A 21,137-nucleotide genomic window follows, 5' to 3' on the forward strand; every position below is an offset into this window, starting at 1 on the left:
ATCGGACCAGATCCTTTCATTGGCATCGCTTTAGGCTTCCAAAATGAACACTTAGATGGCAAGAGTATTTATGAACTTCTGGCAGAATCTTCCAGGACTGGCTCACTCCAAGGCGTTTATTCACCCTTCGAAGCTTGATACCAAACAGTGTTGGACTACCGTAGGGATGAACTACGATGTCTTACAGGCCTTCTTACAGGTCACCGCTATTTGAATCAGCATATGCAGAGACTCGAACTGTCGGAAGACAGTGTGTGTCGCCTCTGTATGGAAAATGATAAAACAACAGAGCATATACTTTGTGCCTGCCATGTTTGGGACCGAATCAGGTTTATTTGGTCGAGTGTGAATAGGTGTGGGCAACAAAAACCCTTGCAGGTTGCGGTGAAGGGTCGAATAGACCCACTCACTTCAGACTTAACCTAACATAACCTACTACGTGGCAGATCAACATAAAAATGAAAATTAAAACTTTCTATATTTTCATACAACTTGTATTTGTAACTAATGTTACCTATTGCAGTTTCGTCTTACTGGAACTTTTTATATACCTGTACAGTCACTGTCGGTAATAACAGACGATCCTTAATGACTTCATTACTTGAATTTTATTTACGTGTGACCATGTGGGTATGCTAATCTGAAAACCTGCGAGTAGACCCGGTCATTCAGTAAGTTATATACGCAATGCTTATGTTTATGAATTTCCAGAAACTCCAAATGATTGAGTTTTCAACTCTTGCCTGCATAGTGCAAAATTTCCGTATAGTGTAAATTCGGAAATTTGTGGATACCTTTCAAGGAATGGTTCAAAAACCTAGAATCATTTTACCCAGTCTAAATGACCTTCCATGTTCAGCATACCGTTTTCAGAAATTTCGACCACATTGTCCCACATAAACACTATTACACTCCGGACACTTGAGCTTATAAACTCCAGATTCCTCCATCTTGTTCACTTTATCTTTGGCATTGAAAATGAAATTAGACTACCTGGCATGTGGCCTGATTGTAACTTCCACATTGTTTTTTTTTTCTTCTGAATAGTCCCGCAATTGCCTCTGTTCTTTTACCAAAATATGTAACAAATTTATTGATTTCTCATTGTTTGATCTGGGGATATCTGTACGTTAATTTGAGGCTTATTTTTCCTATTAACTTCTGGATTGTGTCCGCATTGAAACCATTATTCTGTCCCATCTGTATATTAGATAGATAGTAAAATCAAAACAATTATACAGATCGGACAGAATAATGGTTTCAACGCAGACACAATCCAGAAGTTAGTCAGAAAGCAAAGCATCAAATTCACGTAGATTAATATACCCCTCGATCAAAAAATCAGAGATCATCAAAAAATTTGAAACTCCAACATATTTTGGTGAAAGAACAGAGACAATTGAGGGATTTTTCATAAAAAACAATGTGTAAGTGGCATTCAAGCCACATGCCAGGTTATCTAATCACCTTTTCAATGTCAAAGATAAAGTGGACAAGTTGGAGAAATTTGGAGTTTATAAGCTTAAGTGTCCAGAATGTAATAATGTTTATGTGGGACAGGGGCTGGAAACTCAATTATTTGGAATCCCTCTAAATACATAAACACAATCAATACGGATGTAACTCACTAAATGACCAAACTGACCAGGTCTACTTGCCCGTTTCCAGATTAGCGGACCCACATTGTCACACGTAAACAAAATTCAGGTAATAAAGTCATTAAGGATCATATGTTATTACCGACAATGTTGTATAGAATGTAAAGGTGTGAATTGTTGATTGTTTCAGCTTATTGTATCCGCTTGAAAATGTTCTTATAGGATGAAACGTTAATTACAAATACAAGTGGTATAAAAGCATAGGAAGTTCCAATTCTCATTTTCATGCTTCCTCAAGCATCTTCATATGTTTGTAAATCTCACAATGACGTGTTAATCGAATAAATAGTAGATTTTCATCAAAGCATCGGCCAATTCCATCACGTATTTTCATACTCACAGAATAAAACTAACAGCAAAATCAAGGTGAGAATTACAGAAGCTGAGCCATTCAACACGTACAAACTGTAGGTCGTTTCATCTGTAGACTTTCCTGCCGGGACCAGTAGTGGTGGGAGTATAAATCCTAGAGCGATTCCTAACTGAAAAAAATAGTCTCATAATATAAATATATATATATATATATATATATATATATATATATATATATATATATATATATATATATATATATATATATATATATATATATAGAAACAGCATATATATATAGTTACTTGAAAACTTAAGATGTCTGTGGTTCGTGCGTGGGAAACGATTTTAAAAATATCTGTGCTAAATGTCAGTGAATTTTTCAAATTTTCCTAATATTAAATCCTATAATAGTTCTTGTAAATAAAATGATGAAGTTCGTTGATAAATAAAAGTTGTGATTTTCACACTGGAAGTTGTGACTGGAGAACTCTTGATTCGATTTGGAGGTTATGAATTGTTCAACATTTTCAAACATGTATTCTTCTTATGGATTGGGAATTATAAATGATATTGTAATACCTCAAAACTGGTACAGCTTCCCTGGATTGGCTTTCCCCTGATTGGAATTTTGAATTCTTCCAGACACTCTAAAATCTCCAGTAAGTATCCTTTCTCGTTATTATTATTTATACTCTGGCTCCTATTGATGGTTTTATATTGATAATAACATGCAAAACGGCCTTTTCTCTTTCTTTTCCTTTTTTATTTCAAACAGCTCTTCCAAAAAATTCGCGTCTGAACATTTCAAACGCTTCTCTCCCCCGTCTCTATTGATTCACTCCTGGCAACCAGACAAAATTTTTTCTGCCTGCTACTCTTCATGACAGTAATTTTGAAATTTCTTCAATTTTGACACTTTTCACTGTTCACACATATTATATCTATGATTTCTGTTACCCAATTTTCACTAATACTAATAATGATTAATTTTGATTACATTTCATCACATTTAGTTTTGAATTTTTCTAATTTTGAATCCAAAATTCATCATTTTTCAGAAGTTAACACCTCCTTTTTAATTTATCAATCTGATTGGCTACTCTAGTTGCATCCAAATCATGTACTGAGTGTTATTACCATTTTTCAGATAAAATTCCTAATGTCAGTGTTAATTGAATTTTTGTTATCAATTTGTAGTGTAAATCTGTTTTATTGTATGTTATTATGTTGTATTAATGTCTTTACTGTTTTCAGTGTATTTATCCCGATGATTGATGGTTTCTGGTTAGTTGTGCTGTTTGGAAATGATCTGAAATACTCTAATACTGATAAGTCACAACTTTGCCTGATCTGGGCATGAACATTACTCCAAATTATACAGGTAAGAATTTGAATAAAGGTAAAGTATCTGGCTTTCTAATAAAATTAAACATCTAAAAATAACTTTGATTTTCACAAACTTTCAACACTGAACTAACAAAATATGTGAACTTTTAACATCAAATTAATAATAATATGAAAAATTTTTAAGATATATATATATATATATATATATATATATATATATATATATATATATATATATATATATATATATATATATATACAGCGTGACTCACGGTCGATGATAGGTTAGACGTTTCTGGAAAACGCAAAGCATGATTTTTCTAAAAATTTCACCTCTCACATTTCCTTACCTGTTCTATCGATCTGAAATATTTTCAGCATTGCGGCGTTGCCAATTCTATCAAAAAGTTCTAGCAATTATATTTTTTTTAATAGAATACCCCGTATATTAATACATTTTTGGAATCGCTCTAGTATTTTAATACTTTTTTGCTGATAATGTTATATACCTATCTCTATCTGTTTTCGAGATAAAAAATAAATTGTACTAAATATGGTCCAAAACATAGCCTTAATTGAAATTAAGTACATCAGTACTCTCAATTCATGAAAGGTTGATATTTTGATGATAGTTTGGATAAATTTGAAATATTCAAATAACATCAAGAAATCGACTCCATATCATACAGAGCGTGCTAAAATTACTATTATTTCCATTGTGCATAAAAGTAGCCGAAAGTTCATTATGTCCCTATACCCAAATCGTCAAGTTTTCTTAATAAAGCCGTTTTTGTGAAAAAATAGTTCACGTTTTACCTTCAAGTGTTGAAAGTGGCATTTTATTTTGTGAGTGGGGATTATTGCAAAACGACCGTCAGCAACTGGAGAAAACTCACGAGCAAAATAAAATCACTTTTAACAAATGTATCATACAAATTTTTTTGTATAACGTTACTGCTGATAATAAAAAAAATTATAGGGTCCATGGGATTTGAACACACGATCTTTGGATTACAAGGCATATGTTACAACTACATACGCCAACTCACGTTATTTTAAGGAGGATTATTGGTTACTCATGAAGGACTTTCTACAGTTGGACTGAATACTACTTCGTCATCGTCAGTAACTTCACAGGGATTCAATATTACCAATAGCCCGAACTGCATGTGTGAAGTTTTCTTAATGATTTTTCGTAGGTGTTCTGATTGAAGTGTTTCTATCAAAGAGATTTTCAATAACAGTTGTACAAAAAATAATTTTTAAAGAATTTGATTTCTAGGTAGCCGTGGAAATATCAAGCTTATGACAGTTTGGTGACTTTTATAAGTAATTGACGGTGTTTCAAAAAATCGCCAAAAATGAATGCAAATATTGCTTATTCAAACAAAGTTGTTATGAAATTATTTATTATACACAGACAGTGTGATCAAATCATTGCCAGAACTTTTAGAATTCAACCAAATGTATCCTGAATTACCACCAATGAACGAGAGGAAGTTTGTAAAATTACAAAATAATTTCCTTAACTATGGCTCCATGTTAAAAGCGCCTTCAACATTACCAAAACCTGTTACTTCAAATGAGGACAATACTGTTAACGTTTTGGCATATTTTTATGCATATCCAGAAGCTTCCATTCGCAGTGCAGAAGAAGATTTAGGTGTATCACATGCTTCAGTACAACGAATTTTGAAAAATCACGGAATGCATACGTATAAATTTACCAAATTTCAAGCTCTAAAAGCAGGAGACTTCGAACGTAGAATGCATTTTTGTGAATCCCTTTTGATTCATGCATAGGAAGATCGGGAATTTTCGTCAAAAATAATTTGGAGCGACGAATCAAAATCTGCGAGGGATGGTATTTTCAATAAAAGGAATAAACATTTTTGGGCTGATCATAATCCTCATGTTACAAAAGAAATGGGTTCTCAAGAAAAATTTGACCTGAATGTTTTCTGTATTCTGAAGAACAATAAAATTAGCTTTTTTATTTATGAAGACACACTGAATGCAGAGAGATATCTCCAAATATTAAGGACGACTGTAACCGATTTTCTTGAAAATTTGCCTTTGGAGGAATAGAGGAATTCGTGGTTTCAACTGGACGGAGCGCCAGCTCATTCCATTCAGGAAGTTTCCAGGAAACTTGACGAACTCTTCGACGATCGTTGGTTTAGGCGTTTAGGGCCATGGGATTGGCCACCGAGATCACTCGATCTCACGCCACTTGACTTTTTTTTATGGGGTGTTTTAATAGAAAGTGTATACAGTACTCCAGTGCCTACCAAAGAAGAATTGCGACGGCGAATAGTGCGGAGTATTGAAGATCTGGATCCCCAGGAAATTAAAAAAGCAACCACAAGTCGCGTACAAAAAAACATTTTAAAGTGTTTAGAATGTAATGGACAATATTTTCAGCATTTATTGTGAAAATGTGATATTTTGTTTACAATTTTGTTATTTTGAATCATCCTATTCTGTTATTGTCTGTACTTTCACATGTTTTAGCCCACAAAATCTTACTTTTTATCTAGAAATGACTGATTTTGTACAGTTGTTCCCTGGAAACTTTGAACCATAGTTAAGGAAATTATTTTGTAACCTTACAAACTTCCTCTCGTTCATTGGTGTTAATATATTGTTGAATTCATGGTTGAATTTTTTACACGTTCTGACAATGATTCGATCACTTTGTTCATGTGTATAATAAATAATTTCATAAGAACTTCGTTTGAATAATCGATATTTGCATTCATTTTGGAAGATGATTCGAAACACCGTCGATAACTCTTTGTAAATTACTTATTGAAGTAACCGAACTGCTATGAGCTTGATAATTCCACTGCTACCTAAATCCAAATTCTAAAAAAAATAATGTTTCTAGAAGAAGCGACTTTATTGAGAAAACTTGAAGATTTAGGTATAGGGACATGATATATCATCTTGAAGCATTTTTCACCATCTTTCAATTTACCGAATAATATACAGGGGTTTCATTTGGAAAAATGTACTTTTGATTACTTTTATGCGCAATGGAAACAATAGTGATTTTAGCACGCCCTGTATGATATGGAGTCAATTTCTTGATGTTATTTGAATATTTTGAGTTTGTCCAAACTATCTTCAAAATATTAACTTTTCATGAATTTAGAGTACTGATGTACTTAATTTCAATTAAGGCTATGTTTTGGACCATATTTAGCACAATTTATTTTTTATCTCGAAAACAGATAGAGATAGATATAGGTCATTATTAACAAAAAAGTATTGAAATACCACAGCGATTCCCAAAATGTATTAATATACGGGGTGTTATATTTAAAAAAAATAAGTTGCTAGGACTTTTTGATGGAAGTGGCAACGCCGCAATGCTGAAAATATTTTAGATTGATAGAACAGGTAAAGAAATGTGAGAGGTGAAATTTTCAGAAAAATCGTGCTTTGAAATGAATTCTCCAACAAATGACTATTTAGTTGAAAGGGATTGAAAAAACATTGTTTTTTTGAAGGCGGTATAAACAGATATTCCTTTGAATTATACCTTCAACAGACACACTACACTCAATAATAGGACTGACTTGGCTTTTTCCATAGAAATAAAATATTACATTATTTTCTGTTGGGAGTTCAAAGCCCATGTTAGAGGGGTTAGTCGTGATATTCTTCAGTTTACTTCGAGAGCGTGTAGTAATGAATATTACTGGAGTTTTATACCAAACCGTTATTTTGCCACCTTGACAGGTGTTTCGATCACCAAGTGATCATCTTCAAGGGGAAGATTAAACTAAATACACATGCAATGGTGTCCTTATTCATACCATAGATACCTCTGCTAGGTACCTGCGTCTTAATTGTCTTAAATTAATTTTTGAATTAACACTACATTTCAATTGAGTATTGTAATACATATCTACACGCAAATACTTCCTTAAAATCCCTCTGAAAATCACTAATTCCCCGAAATTTACAAATTATTCTCCTCCTCTCCGGAGTGCAGATATAAATCCAGCCTTGACTCCAGCCCATCTAATTTGCATCCTATTGTTCTACCTGCTTTATTTTTTATTTATAAAAATCTCTGTAGGAAGACGAACAACAACAAAAATTATATTATAAATATTCCGTACTTATGTCTACAATAATCTACATATCTATTCTAGGTCCATTTCCAATGCAGTTGGTCGCTAAACAGTTCCATTGTATTTTCCAAAATGAAACATGATTTCTGATGATTCTTTCGTTCACAATTCCCTCTCTTACCTGATTTCCAAATACTCCGATGCTGCAAGCTGATGATACCTGCGCAGGACCGAACCAAACTGCAGCTAGTCGGGAAGGCACTGACAACACGAAAACTTGACAGAAAGCCACTATAGATTGCCCCAGGAAAGCTAGCCAGAAGCGATCTGGACTGACTGCGCCTAGTTTCAACCATGTACCAGCACATGTGCCAACCATTCCTATCAGCACAATTTTTCGCAGACCCTGTTCCAATTAAAAAAATGAATTGAACAGAGAAGTGAATGAATATCATACACACAGAGAGAAAACTGGTCCAAATTGATGGTTCATTTCATATCTAATATATAAAGTTCTCATGTCACAGCGTAAGTTGCCTTACATCTCGGAAATGACTTGACAGATTTTTATAAAATTTCATATGTATATTCGGTAGGTTTGAGAAAAGGTTTAAATATACTTTGCATACCCCTAAGTGGTAAGGGTGCACCACCCCAAACTATTTTTTATTTTTTTCAACAAAATGTTTTGTTTTAATTTTTTTATGATGTGGCTTTGAAGAATATATAAACCTTCCTTTTGACCCTTTCATCACCAACCCCTTCAAATCTTCTGGAGAGAATGCTATATTTCCAGCTCTTCTTCAAAACGGACTGGAAATAATTTTACCTATTCTCATAAAATTGTATAGAGCTAGTCTGGCGTGAAACTATATATCACCCAGTTGGTTGGCAGCAAGGGTGGTATACATACCAAAAGTGGAGCGGAAAGACCTACACCCTAAATCGGTACGACTAATCAGCCTCACATCCTTTTGAGAGGATACTGGACGGGCACATCAGGAGGGTGGCATTATATACATCCCCCCAAAATAACCGCTAGTATGCTTATCAAACCGGTAAATCGACAAATTTAGCATGAAACATCCTTGTAATGCACTACCTGAATCTATAGGATCGTCTCTGACCAGGATAGGTATTGAAACGACCATAACTGGCTGGATCTATGCCATGCTGGTAAACATAACTGCAACTACGACTAGTCAAGGCGAAGTCGCCAGAGGCTGCCCTCAAGGTGGGGTACTATCTCCCCTTCTGTGGTCGCTCCTGATGGAAAGTCTGCTTGATGCCCTCGATAGAAGAAAAGTGGATCCGCAAGCTTATGCAGATTACCTTGTCATCTTGTCAAGGTCCACGTCGGGAAGGGTAGCGTGTAATATCCCCCAAAGCATGATGGACGTTGCTCACAGTTGGTGACTGAGAGAGCAGCTGACTGTCAACTCCAGCAAATCTGTGATAATCCCCTTCCCCAGGAGGAAAAAATTAGACGATCTAACGCCACGTTTCCTCAATGGTGAGGTCATTCCATTTGGAACGGAGGTGAAATATCGTGGCATTGTCCTTAATTAAAGTCACCTGGAAAGCTCACTTGTTTCACACAAAGCCAGACTGTCCCTATGGACATGTCGAAGGATTTATGGTAAAAATCAGGGTTTTGGTCTCAAACGAATCAATTGGATTTATGTGATGATTGTCAGACCATTGATCACTTATGGTGCAATTACCTGATGGCCGAAGGCATTACAGAAAACGGCCCAGGCATAGCTCTCTGGCTTACAGGGACAGGCTTGTTTGACCACCACACATGTACCACACCGTCAGCGGCCATGGGGATCCTTCTTGATCTACCTCCTCTCCACATTTTTCTGGAGAGAGCGGCTAGATGGACTGCATATAGACTTGTGCACATTACCAATTGCACAAATCAATTTCATGCAGAGTGCAACAGACAAAAATTTTCAAAAGTTTATTAAACGCTCCAGAACATAAATCCAGTAGAATTATTTCAAAACCATTCATGATATTGCAATGAAGATAATTTTAAAACGTTCCACAAGTTTTCAGACTGGTCCAGACGGTTCTAGAATCATTAGAATTAATCTGAAGTAATTAACTACACTGAAATAAACATCACAAGTTTTCAAAACATTCTTGAAATTTCTCGAACGCATTTTGAATTCAGAAACAATCCAGATCCTTTCGTGATTGTGGTCATATTTTTTCTGAGTTGACAAATTTCAACCTCCATATCTCTGACACCCTTATAATGGCATAGAGGCACTTTGATGGGTGTATATTGATATATTCCAGAATATTCTTCATCAGTTGTTAGTAACGTCGTAAATCAATGCATTCTTTCAAGCAATATTTGAGAAAGAATAGCACTGATAGTGCCTTAGCTACTCGTGAGACTTTTATGGTCAGAGTAAACTTAAAAATTATTTCTGACGCTGAGTTTACAGAGGAGATGGATGTCGAGCTTACTACTCCAACTGACCTCCCTGTAAATTCAGGTGAGGAGCGAGAGCTCCTCAACTTTCCAACTCCGGATCCAATAACTGAACCTAAAAAAAAGGTTTGGTGGTGCAACCAGAAAACGACTGAGTCATCTCCTCAAGAACGGGATACCTTATGAAACCACCTTGCACCAAATTCTTGAGCAGCTTACGCAGAATATGGTCCAGGTGGAGGAGCAAACCCCCCCTGAGCTGGTTAGCAAACGTTTGCGCTCAAGTGATGATTCACCAAAACCAGAGGCGAGAAAGCCCTGGACGATTGAATCTAAGGCATCACGCCGTGTTAGAAAGTCATTTGAGAAATGGTATTTTGGGATGGGGCGGCGCACTGAGAATAATGCTGTCAAAAAACAACAGATATCCTTTAGACCAGCTTTTTAGTGAAAGTTATATCCTTGATCCAAGGCAATTGTACTATCTGAAAACTGGTTTGAAATATCATATTTCGCGGAATCAAGCACAGAAAAATCAACATATAGTACCTCACATGGCTAAATCTTTTGGTCAAAGGTCATACAGATACATTGCGCCTAACGTATATAATTCTATTCCCAAATTAATAACCGACATCAATAACACTTTTACTTTCAAGAAAGAATTAAAAAAATACATTCTGAAAATGCCTTGAATAGTAGTCACTGAAATAATCGAAGGAAAATGAAAATTGAAAACCTTTTAAATACCGATGTACTGAACTGTTTAAAAGTTTGATATTCGCTAAGTTGAAAATTGTGTTACTGTATTATACTATTTGTATTCATATTTTTATTCAAAGGAAAATGAAAATTTAACACCATTTTAAATACATATGTCTCACTCTTATCAAGCATGAATACAAACGATTGATATATTATATTAAACAGAACTGGTTGAAATCTAAATAATCTTGAACTGTGTCTTTATATTGTATTATAGTGTTTGTTTTTTCATTTCATTTTATTTTAGGTATAATAACAAAGTATAATGGCTGTACATGTTTGATTACATTTACGATTGAATATGTTCGTAGTCGAATACCTTTATATGTTATTCATTCTATGTTTTTGTTTAACAGTGTCATGCCTTTCACGAACAGTTTCTGAGGGGTGCAAGGGTCAGGCGGGAGGAAGGGAAAAGGTGGAGCTTGCAAGTAGCCTAGATATGCACATAAACACAATATCGATACAGAAGGAACTCGACAGTGGTGGTACATAAAAAACTTTGTAATAGTGTTTCTAGGTTTTCGGTTGGATTATTGCTGTTTTATTTCGGTTTAGTTCAGTTCGTAAAGTATAAGTTGTGCTTAGCATAGGGGAAGGGTGGGCATAGTGGCCATTGCGGGCAAAGTTGCCACTCTAAGTTTTCTTCCCTGTATAGTGCTGCAGCCTCGCGGCAATAGTCTCAACGACTCGCCCGGAAGCCGTTGTTATTGTGTTGTAGTTTGGTTCCGCTCAGACGCAAGCTCACCGAGATATCGCAAATTTTCCACTTTTTCGACCCTCTGATGTTAGGTAAGTGCATCACATGTTTCGCTTCATTTTATTGTAGGCCTAGGTGAAGTAAATTGTACATCAATCATACAAAACATGTTTCTAGCTTTAAATTCATATGTCTCAACAGTAGATACTACAACAGGTTGTACGTGAAATATTATATTTAGAAAATGGCGTGCTAGAGTGTGCCCACTTTGCCCGCAATGTATGTTGCATAAAACTTGATTTTTGAAACTGCATTCATCACAAACAAAACTGTGTAGGCCTATAATATTAAAAGCAATATTGCGGCAAACTTCAGTTATTCTAATTCCGTGTTTTTTTTACAGAAGAAAAACAGTCTGGTGTCCAAGTATAAAAAAGAAAACCGCTCAGCAGTCCTGGAACTCTGAAGCTATGCAAAAGGCCATTGATGCAGTGAACCTTAGCAAACCGCAGCTAAAAGGTTCCAGGTACCTCGAAATACTTTAAAACGGTGTACACTCGACAAAAATGTTCATGCAGTAAACACAAAAAAGGTTGTTTGTCACTTTCGACCCATATTCACTGAGGAGCAGGAAAAAGAAATAGTTAACCATCTTTTGGACATGGAAGTCCTTTTTTTGTGTAACAGTCGCTGATCTGCAGGCTCTTGCCTACAAACTCGCTGTTGAAAATTGCATACCTCATAACTTTAGTAATGAAAAAAAAACTGCTGGGAAAGATTGGGAATAGGGATTTAGAAAACGCCACCCTATGATTGCATTACGGAAGCCTGAGGCGACTTCAGCTGCATGGGCTCAAGCGTTTAACAAAACTAATGCATCAAAGTTTTTTAAAATTTTGGAAGGCATTCAGAAAGATCACGAATTCCCACCTCATAGGGTGTACACTGTTGATAAGACTGCACTCTCAACAGTCCAGTCCAAGTCGTCCAGGGTCTTCGCTCTAAAAAGTCGGCGACAAGTTGGCTCTTTAACATCTGCTGAACGAGGCGTTCTTTCAACTTTTGTAGTCTGTGTTTCGGCTGGAGGGACATTTATACCACCCTTTGTGATTTTACCAAGGCGTAGAATGTAAGTTGAACTGCAAGATGGTGCACCTCCTGGATCAGCTTTTTCATGTCATCCTACTGGTTGAATGTAAATGGTAATATTCACCTTATAGTTTGACCACTTCTTGAAATTTTCAAAGCCAACAAAAGGCGACCCGATTCTTCTGGTACTAGACGGTCATGCAACTCACACGAACAACTTAGACTTTGTGCATTTCCCCCCAATGCAGTCATAAAATGCAGCCATTCGACGTTGCGTTTATGGCACTTTTCAATACGTATTTTGTACAAAGCATTGAAAAGTTCTTAAGGAATAATCCAGGACGAACAGTGACTCAATTCCAGGTTTCCCGGCAACTTTCCCGGCAACTTCAGTTCTGTTAACACAAATGTGTTTACAGAACTGAATTATGCAGCTGCTGAAACAACAGAAATAACTCTACAATAAGACCCTGCGCCAGGAGAAGAGAACACCATCATACAAGTTTGTACATCTTCATCTCAGACTGTAAACAACAGTAGCTCAACAGAAGTCATTGGTGGTTTTGAAAACCCCAATATCGCCTTCATCAGCTGGTTCCCTACAAACAACTTCAAATTTGAATAGTCCACCAAACAAGAAGTCCACTTCATTTGCTGTAAGTCCACGTGAAATTGTTTCTGTAGAATATCAAAAATATCAATAGAATTATCAAAAGAGAAACTAAGCGCGACAGCAACAGTTCTAACATTCCAGACCATATAAGGCCACTCTCATGGCAATTGGAAAAGAAAAAGAAGATAAAGAGAATGCGAAACAACGTATGCTGGAAGCAAAAAGAGAAAGGAATATCGAAAAAAAAACAGCAGGCTCCAAAGAAAAGGGTGACTAAAATTGAAAATAAAGGAGAACGCGCATTGGTTAAGAAAAAAAATGACGATCTCTATTATGATGATGAAGAAGGCAACGTCAGCGACGTCGATTGTTTATTCTGTGGTGATTGTTACTCGAAATCCAAGGACAACGAAGGCTGGATTAGATGTTCTGGGTGCCTCAAATGGGCTCACGAAGCCTGCACAGGAGCCGAAGAGGAGGACGATGAGTTTATTTGTCATTTATGTAAATACCAGTGATATCATAGTTCCACATACTTTCAGTAATGCCTATTTTTGTTTAAAACCCTAATACAATTGTTTTGAGTTCTGAAACTATATGCGTTTTATTTTTTCCATACTACCTAAATCCATTTAGGCAGTGGCCACTTTGCCCTACCTAGTGGCCTAAAGTGGTCACTTTGACAACTTTTGGTAAAGTCAAAATTTTGTACAAATAAGTTTAAAAATCAAGTTGGTTTTATTTTTGGATCAGGCCTAAGTAACCATACAAAATGTTGAAGGGATTTATAAAACGTTTCAAAAAAGATTTCGAAGAAATATTTTTGTGAACCGAAACTAGAACTATATTGGAAAAATGAAAAGTTTATTTACTCCGTACATGAAGTAAAAATTTTACTCGTAGTTTATAAAGTTCAACTTTATGCACTAGGCCGTGAATTACACTTTTTGTACCCACAACATATCATTCATGTGTTCCATAAATATTGAATATGTGTCTTATTCTTTATTATTTCAGGTCCAAAACAAACAATGTAACGAATGAGTAACCTTTAATTTTGGAAAATAATAAGAATAACGATCCAAATACGGAAATATATCAGCAGATCAATTGGAAAGCGATAACAGAGAGATATCATCATCAGATACGAATTCTGGTGAAGATACAAAAACCCAAATGGATGGTAAAACCAATTAATCTAAAAAAAGAAATTTCAGATACACTGTTGAAAAAAATATATTTTGGTTAGGAAAAGAATTATAGATATCGACCATTTTTTCAATACACTGAAAATAATTTCACTTCCAGAAAATCATGATCCCGGTACGGAATGCACTTTGCAAAATATTGTTGTTATTGATGAACATCGTTCTGGATTCGCATCGACTATAAAATTGAAATGTAACATGTGCAATAGATATTACAATATAAAAACTAACTATGATGCCGAAGGAGTGAATGAACAAGCGGTTTTAGGGTTCATGTCATTAGGATTGGGATACAAACATGTTGAGAAGATCGCAGCAACATTAGAAATTCCTTATAGATCCCATCGAAAATACGATAAATTTCACAATAGAGTTTGTGATAAGATAGAGGAGAAATCCCAAGAAGTAATAGATGAAGCTATAGAAGAAGAAAAAAAATTGCTATTGATTGTTATTATCAACGGAATTCCATTTATTACCGTAAAATGCGATGGATTTTGGGCCGAAAAGTCGTATAAAAGGAACTATTCGTCATTGTCTGGTGGTGGTGTGGTGGTGTGGTGATTGGTGCAAAAACTAATAAAGTAATTAGCATGGGTGTTAAAAATAAATATTGCGTTGTGTGTAACAAAATAAAGGAAGTCAGCCAAAGCCCATCGCTATTTCAAAAATTGGATATTGTCTTCAAGTGCCATGGAGTCGGATGTAATTGCAGCAGCACTTCAACAAAGTTTGGAAAAGCACGGAGTGATTTGTAAAACGATGATTACTGATGGGGACAGCTCCTGTTATCAAAAGTTATTGGAACGCGACCCTTACGCAGAATACAACATTACACTGGAAAAAATTGAATGTAGAAACCATCTCCTAAGGAATTATGTCAATAAATTGGCAGATATTTGCAATAACAAACATGCTGGCCCTGCAGTTTTGAGAAAACAAATTAAGGTCAATGAACGATTATTTCATCAGAACAAATGAAAAAATCTATAAGAAATATACCCCATTAATTATCAACATTGATATATTCTCGGGTAATGATACTTTTTTTTGATAATTTCAGAAGAATCTTCTGCGGTTTAGGTCTTCAGTAACAAAGGCTATCGAATATAGATCAGAAGAAAATACTTTTTTATATAAAAAAATTGAAAATTCAAGGAAAGATATTGAATGGACCCAGTCATATTTCAGGAGAACACAGAAATTGCTCATCATACTTCTGCAATGAAAAGTCGAATGCAAACTCAATAATAACTGATATGAAGCTTATAGGTGAGTGAAATTCATTTATCAAGATAAGATTGAAATTTAATTAGAATATTCAAATTAAAACATTGATGGTATGTGAATTATATACTAACTTATCATTTTCTTCCAGCTATATACAAAATAATGATGGTCCCAGTCAAATATTTTGCCACGCATTCCAAAAGTTTAGTATATAATGTCGATACGAATACTGTTGAAAAATTTAATTCCATCATTTGTGAACACATAGGTGGAAAACGGATCAATTATTGTTCAAGACGACCCTTTCAAGCGAGATGTGAAGCTTCTACTGTGGAATGGAATACAAAACATTTTGTGTCCATTTTATCGCAGTCGCTAACAGGTAGAATGCCTGCACTATCAAAAAAAATTGAGGAGAGATACACACGTCGTCACAAAATTTGCGTTAAAACAGGGCCTGGCAAAAAAGTAACAACGAGGATTACGGTGAATGTTGCAAAAAACCAGACTTAGATGATGAAGGATTCAAAGTATTTAAAGAGGATAGTATACAAGATAAAGATGATAGTATAGAAGTATGGTGCGTACTGAAAAGGCGTGAGCAGGTGTGCTCCTAGTAAAGTCTTGAATAAAACAGTGAAAACAGTGTGAAATTGACGAAAACTCTCTTGAATAGCAAAACTATTGGTTTTACCTTTGTGGGAAAATAGTCTTAAATACAACACCAATGGTTATTACGAGAGAAGTCCGAGAAGAAGTGGAGACGGCAGGAAATTCCTCGTTGACCCGATGTCTAAAGGACCCGAAATTCATAAAAACGATGGAAAACAATGTAGCAAGCGCAGTGATGAAAAACATCGAAAAGAAGTTCAGCCAAATTGAACAAAAAATCGCCCATCTACAGGATGATCTGAATAGTATGAATGAAGAAATGGAAAATATGAGAATCAAAAGTGAGAATGATATTGCGAACCTTATACAACAAAATGAATTGCTGAAGAAAAAAGTTTACAACATAGATCAAGGAAAATGAACGAAGAATTTGAGAATTTTCAATGTTGAAGAAAGTAACAAAGAAAATACTAGAGAATACATCATCAAACTATTGGAAACCAAAATGGCAATCAACATTTCCACAAACGATATAGTTCTGTGCTATAGGGTGGGAAAAAAAAAAGATGGAGGCAAACCAAGAGGAATATTTTTGAAATTAAAAGATTTTGAAATGAAGCAGGAGATATATAGAAAGAAAAAATTACTAATAGGTACTAGAATAGTAATTCGAGAAAATCTAACAAGCAATAGAGTCGATTTACTGGCTCGTACAGTTGAAAAAACACATCTGCAAAATGTATGGACAAGTGCTGGTGAAATTTATGTTGATGTTTAAAACAAAGTTACCTGAATAAGAACCAGGGAAGAGATTGATGAACTTTTCTCTATGAATTCCTAATGAAAAAGCTGTAAAATAATTGTATCCACTATTACTATTGATTTGATTTCTACATATTTACTAGGTATACGCACCTTAATTCTATGCATATAGGAACGAACTGTAATGATAGATTCCTTAGAGATTTTAGATGAGGAGGAGAATATTAAAACGGAAATTGTAGGGAGTTTGTAGGAGTGTTTTGAGGCTGAAGGATGGGGAGTGAGAGGTATTGGAATAATCCATTTTAATATAAGGAGTATCAAAAACATTATGATGAATTACTCGTTTACTTAGAGTCTGGAAAACGCATTCTCGGTGTAGTAATCTTGTCGTAAACATGGAATATTGAAGGTGTGAGTACATTTAACATCCCAAATTACAATATATTCTATAATGAATCTAAAGTTAATCAAAATGATGGAATCATCATCTATGTGAGAAATAATATCAATGTAAATACTGAAATCATCTCACTATCTGAAACAAAACTTCTGAGTCTGACCTTTGAAACCAGTGGTGTCTCAATTTGCCTAACTGCATCATAAAGACCCCCATCTGTGAACGTACAAACATATTTGGACAATATAGAACAGTTCTTTGCAAACTCTACCAAAAAAAATATTGAGATTTTCATGGGCGATATTAACATTAATCTGAAGGACACCCTTATACAAAACACAGTAAGATACTTAAACATTCTAACTGAACACGGTTTCATATCATATATTAATGAGCCTAGTAGAATAACGGAAGAATCAAGTACTATTATTGACCACATCTTTATTGGGAAAAAAAATTTTAATAGAAACGAAATTCAAATGATACCAAAAATGGTTCTAGCTGACATGACAGATCATTACCCTGTATTTTTATTCATAAACGAAAAGAAAAAAAACAATGTATTCATAAACACAAAAAGTGAAATCACCAAGAGAATTGATTATATGAAGCTAAATTTATTCTTAGAACGAGAGGATTGGGTGAGTATTCTGAACTGCGAGGAAGCACAACTTGCATATGATCTTTTCATTGATAAATTCAAACAATGCTTAGATAGGGCAACTAAGACAATCACATTCGTTAAAAACAAGATTAAACATATTGAACCTTGGATTACCATGGAACTCATAGATTCTATAAAGTACCGGGATTATCTTAAGAAAACATGGAATAACACCAAAACAATTGAAGCAAAAATCAAATACAAGAACTGAGAAACAAATTGACCGGACCGATAAGGCACACAAAAAATCAATATTACAGAAATAAACTGGTTAAAGCAAACGGTGATTGTAAAAAACTTTGGAAAATTATCAAAGATATTTCAAATGAAAACAGCACTAAAAGGACATGGGCAAGGACATGTTAAAAAAAATCCCTGCAGTAGATTTGCCAAACGGTTTTCTAAAAAAAAACATCTATAAATTCTACTATGTATTTGGAACCTACGGATGAAAATGAAGTAATTATCTTGATTGCAAATCTCAAAAATAACTGCTCCCCTGGACCTGATGGAATAACTGCTAAAATGATAAAACATACTCACACACAGATCATAGGACCCTTGGTACATATTATAAAATTATCGTTTCAAACAGGAGCCGTGCCTCGACAATGGAAAGAATCAGTCATAACACCAATCTATAAAACGGGTAAAAAAAATCAATTAAACAACTACAGGCCGATCTTTGTCATTAACAATTTTGCAAAGATTTTCGAACACTGCATTAAAAAATGATTATTATCATTCTTTGATAAACATTCCGTCATAACAAAACATCAGTACGGCTTTCTGAATAAATTATGCACTGAAAATGCTATTATGAACCTTGTTGAGAAGGCTGTCGGTGCATTGGACGAGTCGAGGAAATCTTCAACCATATTCCTGGATTTGGCCAAAACATTTGACACCGTATCCCATAGATTACTAATAGAAACATTATATACATATGGAGTGCGAGATAAGACACTAGATGTCTTGCAGAATTATTCAGCAAATAGATTACAAAGAGTTAAAATTGATGAACACTTGAGTACCCCACAAGAAGTCACTATTGGCGTTCCTCAGGGAACTGTTCTTGTACCAGTTCTCCTTCTAACTTACATAAACAGTATCACAGAAATAACCGACTTCTGTGGTCACCTCATCTGCCATGCTGATGACACAGCTATTGTATACACAGGAGAATCATGGGAAGATGTCTATAAACTTGCTGAAGACGGGCTTCAAAAGATAAAAACATGGCTTGATTATAATCTACTGACTTTGAATGTTAATAAGACAAGATTTATGACATTTTCTCTGCAAAACACTGATCAGCCACATAGAACAAAACTGAAAATAAAAACTTTGAGATGCGACTCACATCCACCATGTACATGTGATATAATAGAAAAGAATTCAACTATCAAATACCAGCATTTCAGGTGGGATGAACACATAAGTCAAGTCACAAAAAGACTGAGAAAGCTCATTTACACCTTCTATAACCTACGAGATATTCTAGATAGGAAGAATTTGAGAATTTATTTTTGGAATCTCCAACAATTGCACGACAACTTTTCTTGATATTTCCCTATACCTATCTGTTACCGTTTTCGAAATAAAAATTAAATTCAATTTTTTTCTTCGAAAATCATGACTTCTAAAAATGCCGATATCTTTTAGTTAAGAAGTACTATGATATCGAAATTTGGTTTGGAGTTAGGTGATACTTGGACACTTCCCACACGTCAGCCTAAGCTCCGTTACTTCAATACAGGGTGGTAAAAAAATACAGTTTTTTCGTTTTCTTGAAAAAGTTGCTGAAATTTGATTATCTTAAATGGAACACCCTGTATATTATTGAAAATTCGGAAAGCTGCTGAAATTTGCTTTCTTTCTATGTATATCATACCTATACCTAACTAATCAAGTTTCGGACCTATGAACATTTATTTGTGAAAATGTCTCTTCAGAATGGTATTTCCATTTGGTATTTGGTAAGCAGGCCATGATTACTATTTGACAGTAGCGTTGTGACATTGTCCTAATGATATCGACATTTTCGTCACTTCAGAAGTTGCAAATACCTTCAAAACGATGGAATAAAACTATTCAAACGAAGTTCTTATGAATTTGTTTATTATTTTTGGACAGTGTGACAAAATTATCAGCAGAACATGTAGAAAGTTCAATGAAATGTATCCGAATCTACCGCCAATGAACCTCAAGAAATTTATACGAATTCAGAACAATTTCAATGCATTTGGATCAACTTTAAAAGCATCAAGAAACTTGCCTCGACCCGTAACTTTCGAAGACAACCAGATTAATGTCTTAGCATATTTTCACGCATTTCCCGAGTCATCGATAAGAAGTGCTGAAGAAGATTTGGGTATAAAATATTCATCGGTTCAAAGAATCTTGCGAAGACATAAAATGCATGATTATAAATTCACCAAAATTCAAGCAATGAAGCCTCAAGATCCTCAACAGACAGTAGAATTTTGTGAAATGTTGTTGACACGCATTCAAGAAGATCCACTTTTTTAAATAAAATTATTTGGACTGATGAATCGAAATTTTCGAGAGAAGGGATTTTCAATAGAAAAAATCGTCATTATTGGTCCAGTGAAAATCCTCACGTCACAAAAGAAGCCGGATTTCAAGAAAAATTTAGTTTAAATGTCTTCTGCATGTTGATGGACAACAAATTGAGGTACGTGATATACGCGGAGTCATTAACATCCAGAAGCTACCTGAATATTTTGGAGAAAACTGTAGACAGTTTCGTAGATAATCTGCCACTCGAAGATTATCAAAACTGTTGGTACCAACTAGACGGAGCTCCTGCACATTGCACAAGAGAAGTGAGCGCAGAACTGGATAGACTATTTGACGATCGGTGGATGAGGCGCTTGGGACCATGGAATTGGCCAGCGAGATCACCCGATCTTAATCCATTAGATTTTTATTTGTGGGGAATGCTTAAAGAAAAAGTTTACAAAATACCCGTGCGTTCGAGAGATGAATTGTTAGAAAGGATTGCCTAAACATTTGAAGATTTGGATCCCAATGAAATCAGATCTGCCACCACGAAAGCAGTCAACACCCGCATTTTAAAGTGCTTGGAAGTGAACGGCCAGCGATTCGAACATATTTTGAAATATTCCACATGATTGTTTTACTTTTTTATAATTATTCATATCAATATTTCCAATTTCAAGTTTCTTGGTGCTTTTTTAAAGTTTATCCAAACAT

At 35.0% G+C, this 21,137-nt stretch overlaps 1 protein-coding gene across 1 annotated transcript in view; it reads right to left on the reverse strand.

Moving 5' to 3' along the window:
- LOC111512354 (choline/ethanolamine transporter flvcr2a-like) overlaps nucleotides 1-21,137 on the reverse strand; it is a 59,871-nt gene that overhangs the window by 12,558 nt on the left and 26,176 nt on the right. The window contains exons 3-4 of the mRNA XM_074175091.1: nucleotides 7,587-7,811; nucleotides 1,999-2,140 (exon numbers count right to left, since the gene is read on the reverse strand). Coding sequence (XP_074031192.1) covers nucleotides 1,999-2,140; nucleotides 7,587-7,811 — 367 coding nt within the window. The remainder of the gene's footprint in view (nucleotides 1-1,998; nucleotides 2,141-7,586; nucleotides 7,812-21,137) is intronic.

Source organism: Leptinotarsa decemlineata, unplaced genomic scaffold (genome assembly GCF_025532065.1).
Source record: "Leptinotarsa decemlineata unplaced genomic scaffold, Ldec_3_MD MMD2_tig00000882_RagTag_RagTag, whole genome shotgun sequence".
Taxonomy (NCBI): Eukaryota; Metazoa; Arthropoda; class Insecta; order Coleoptera; family Chrysomelidae; genus Leptinotarsa; species Leptinotarsa decemlineata.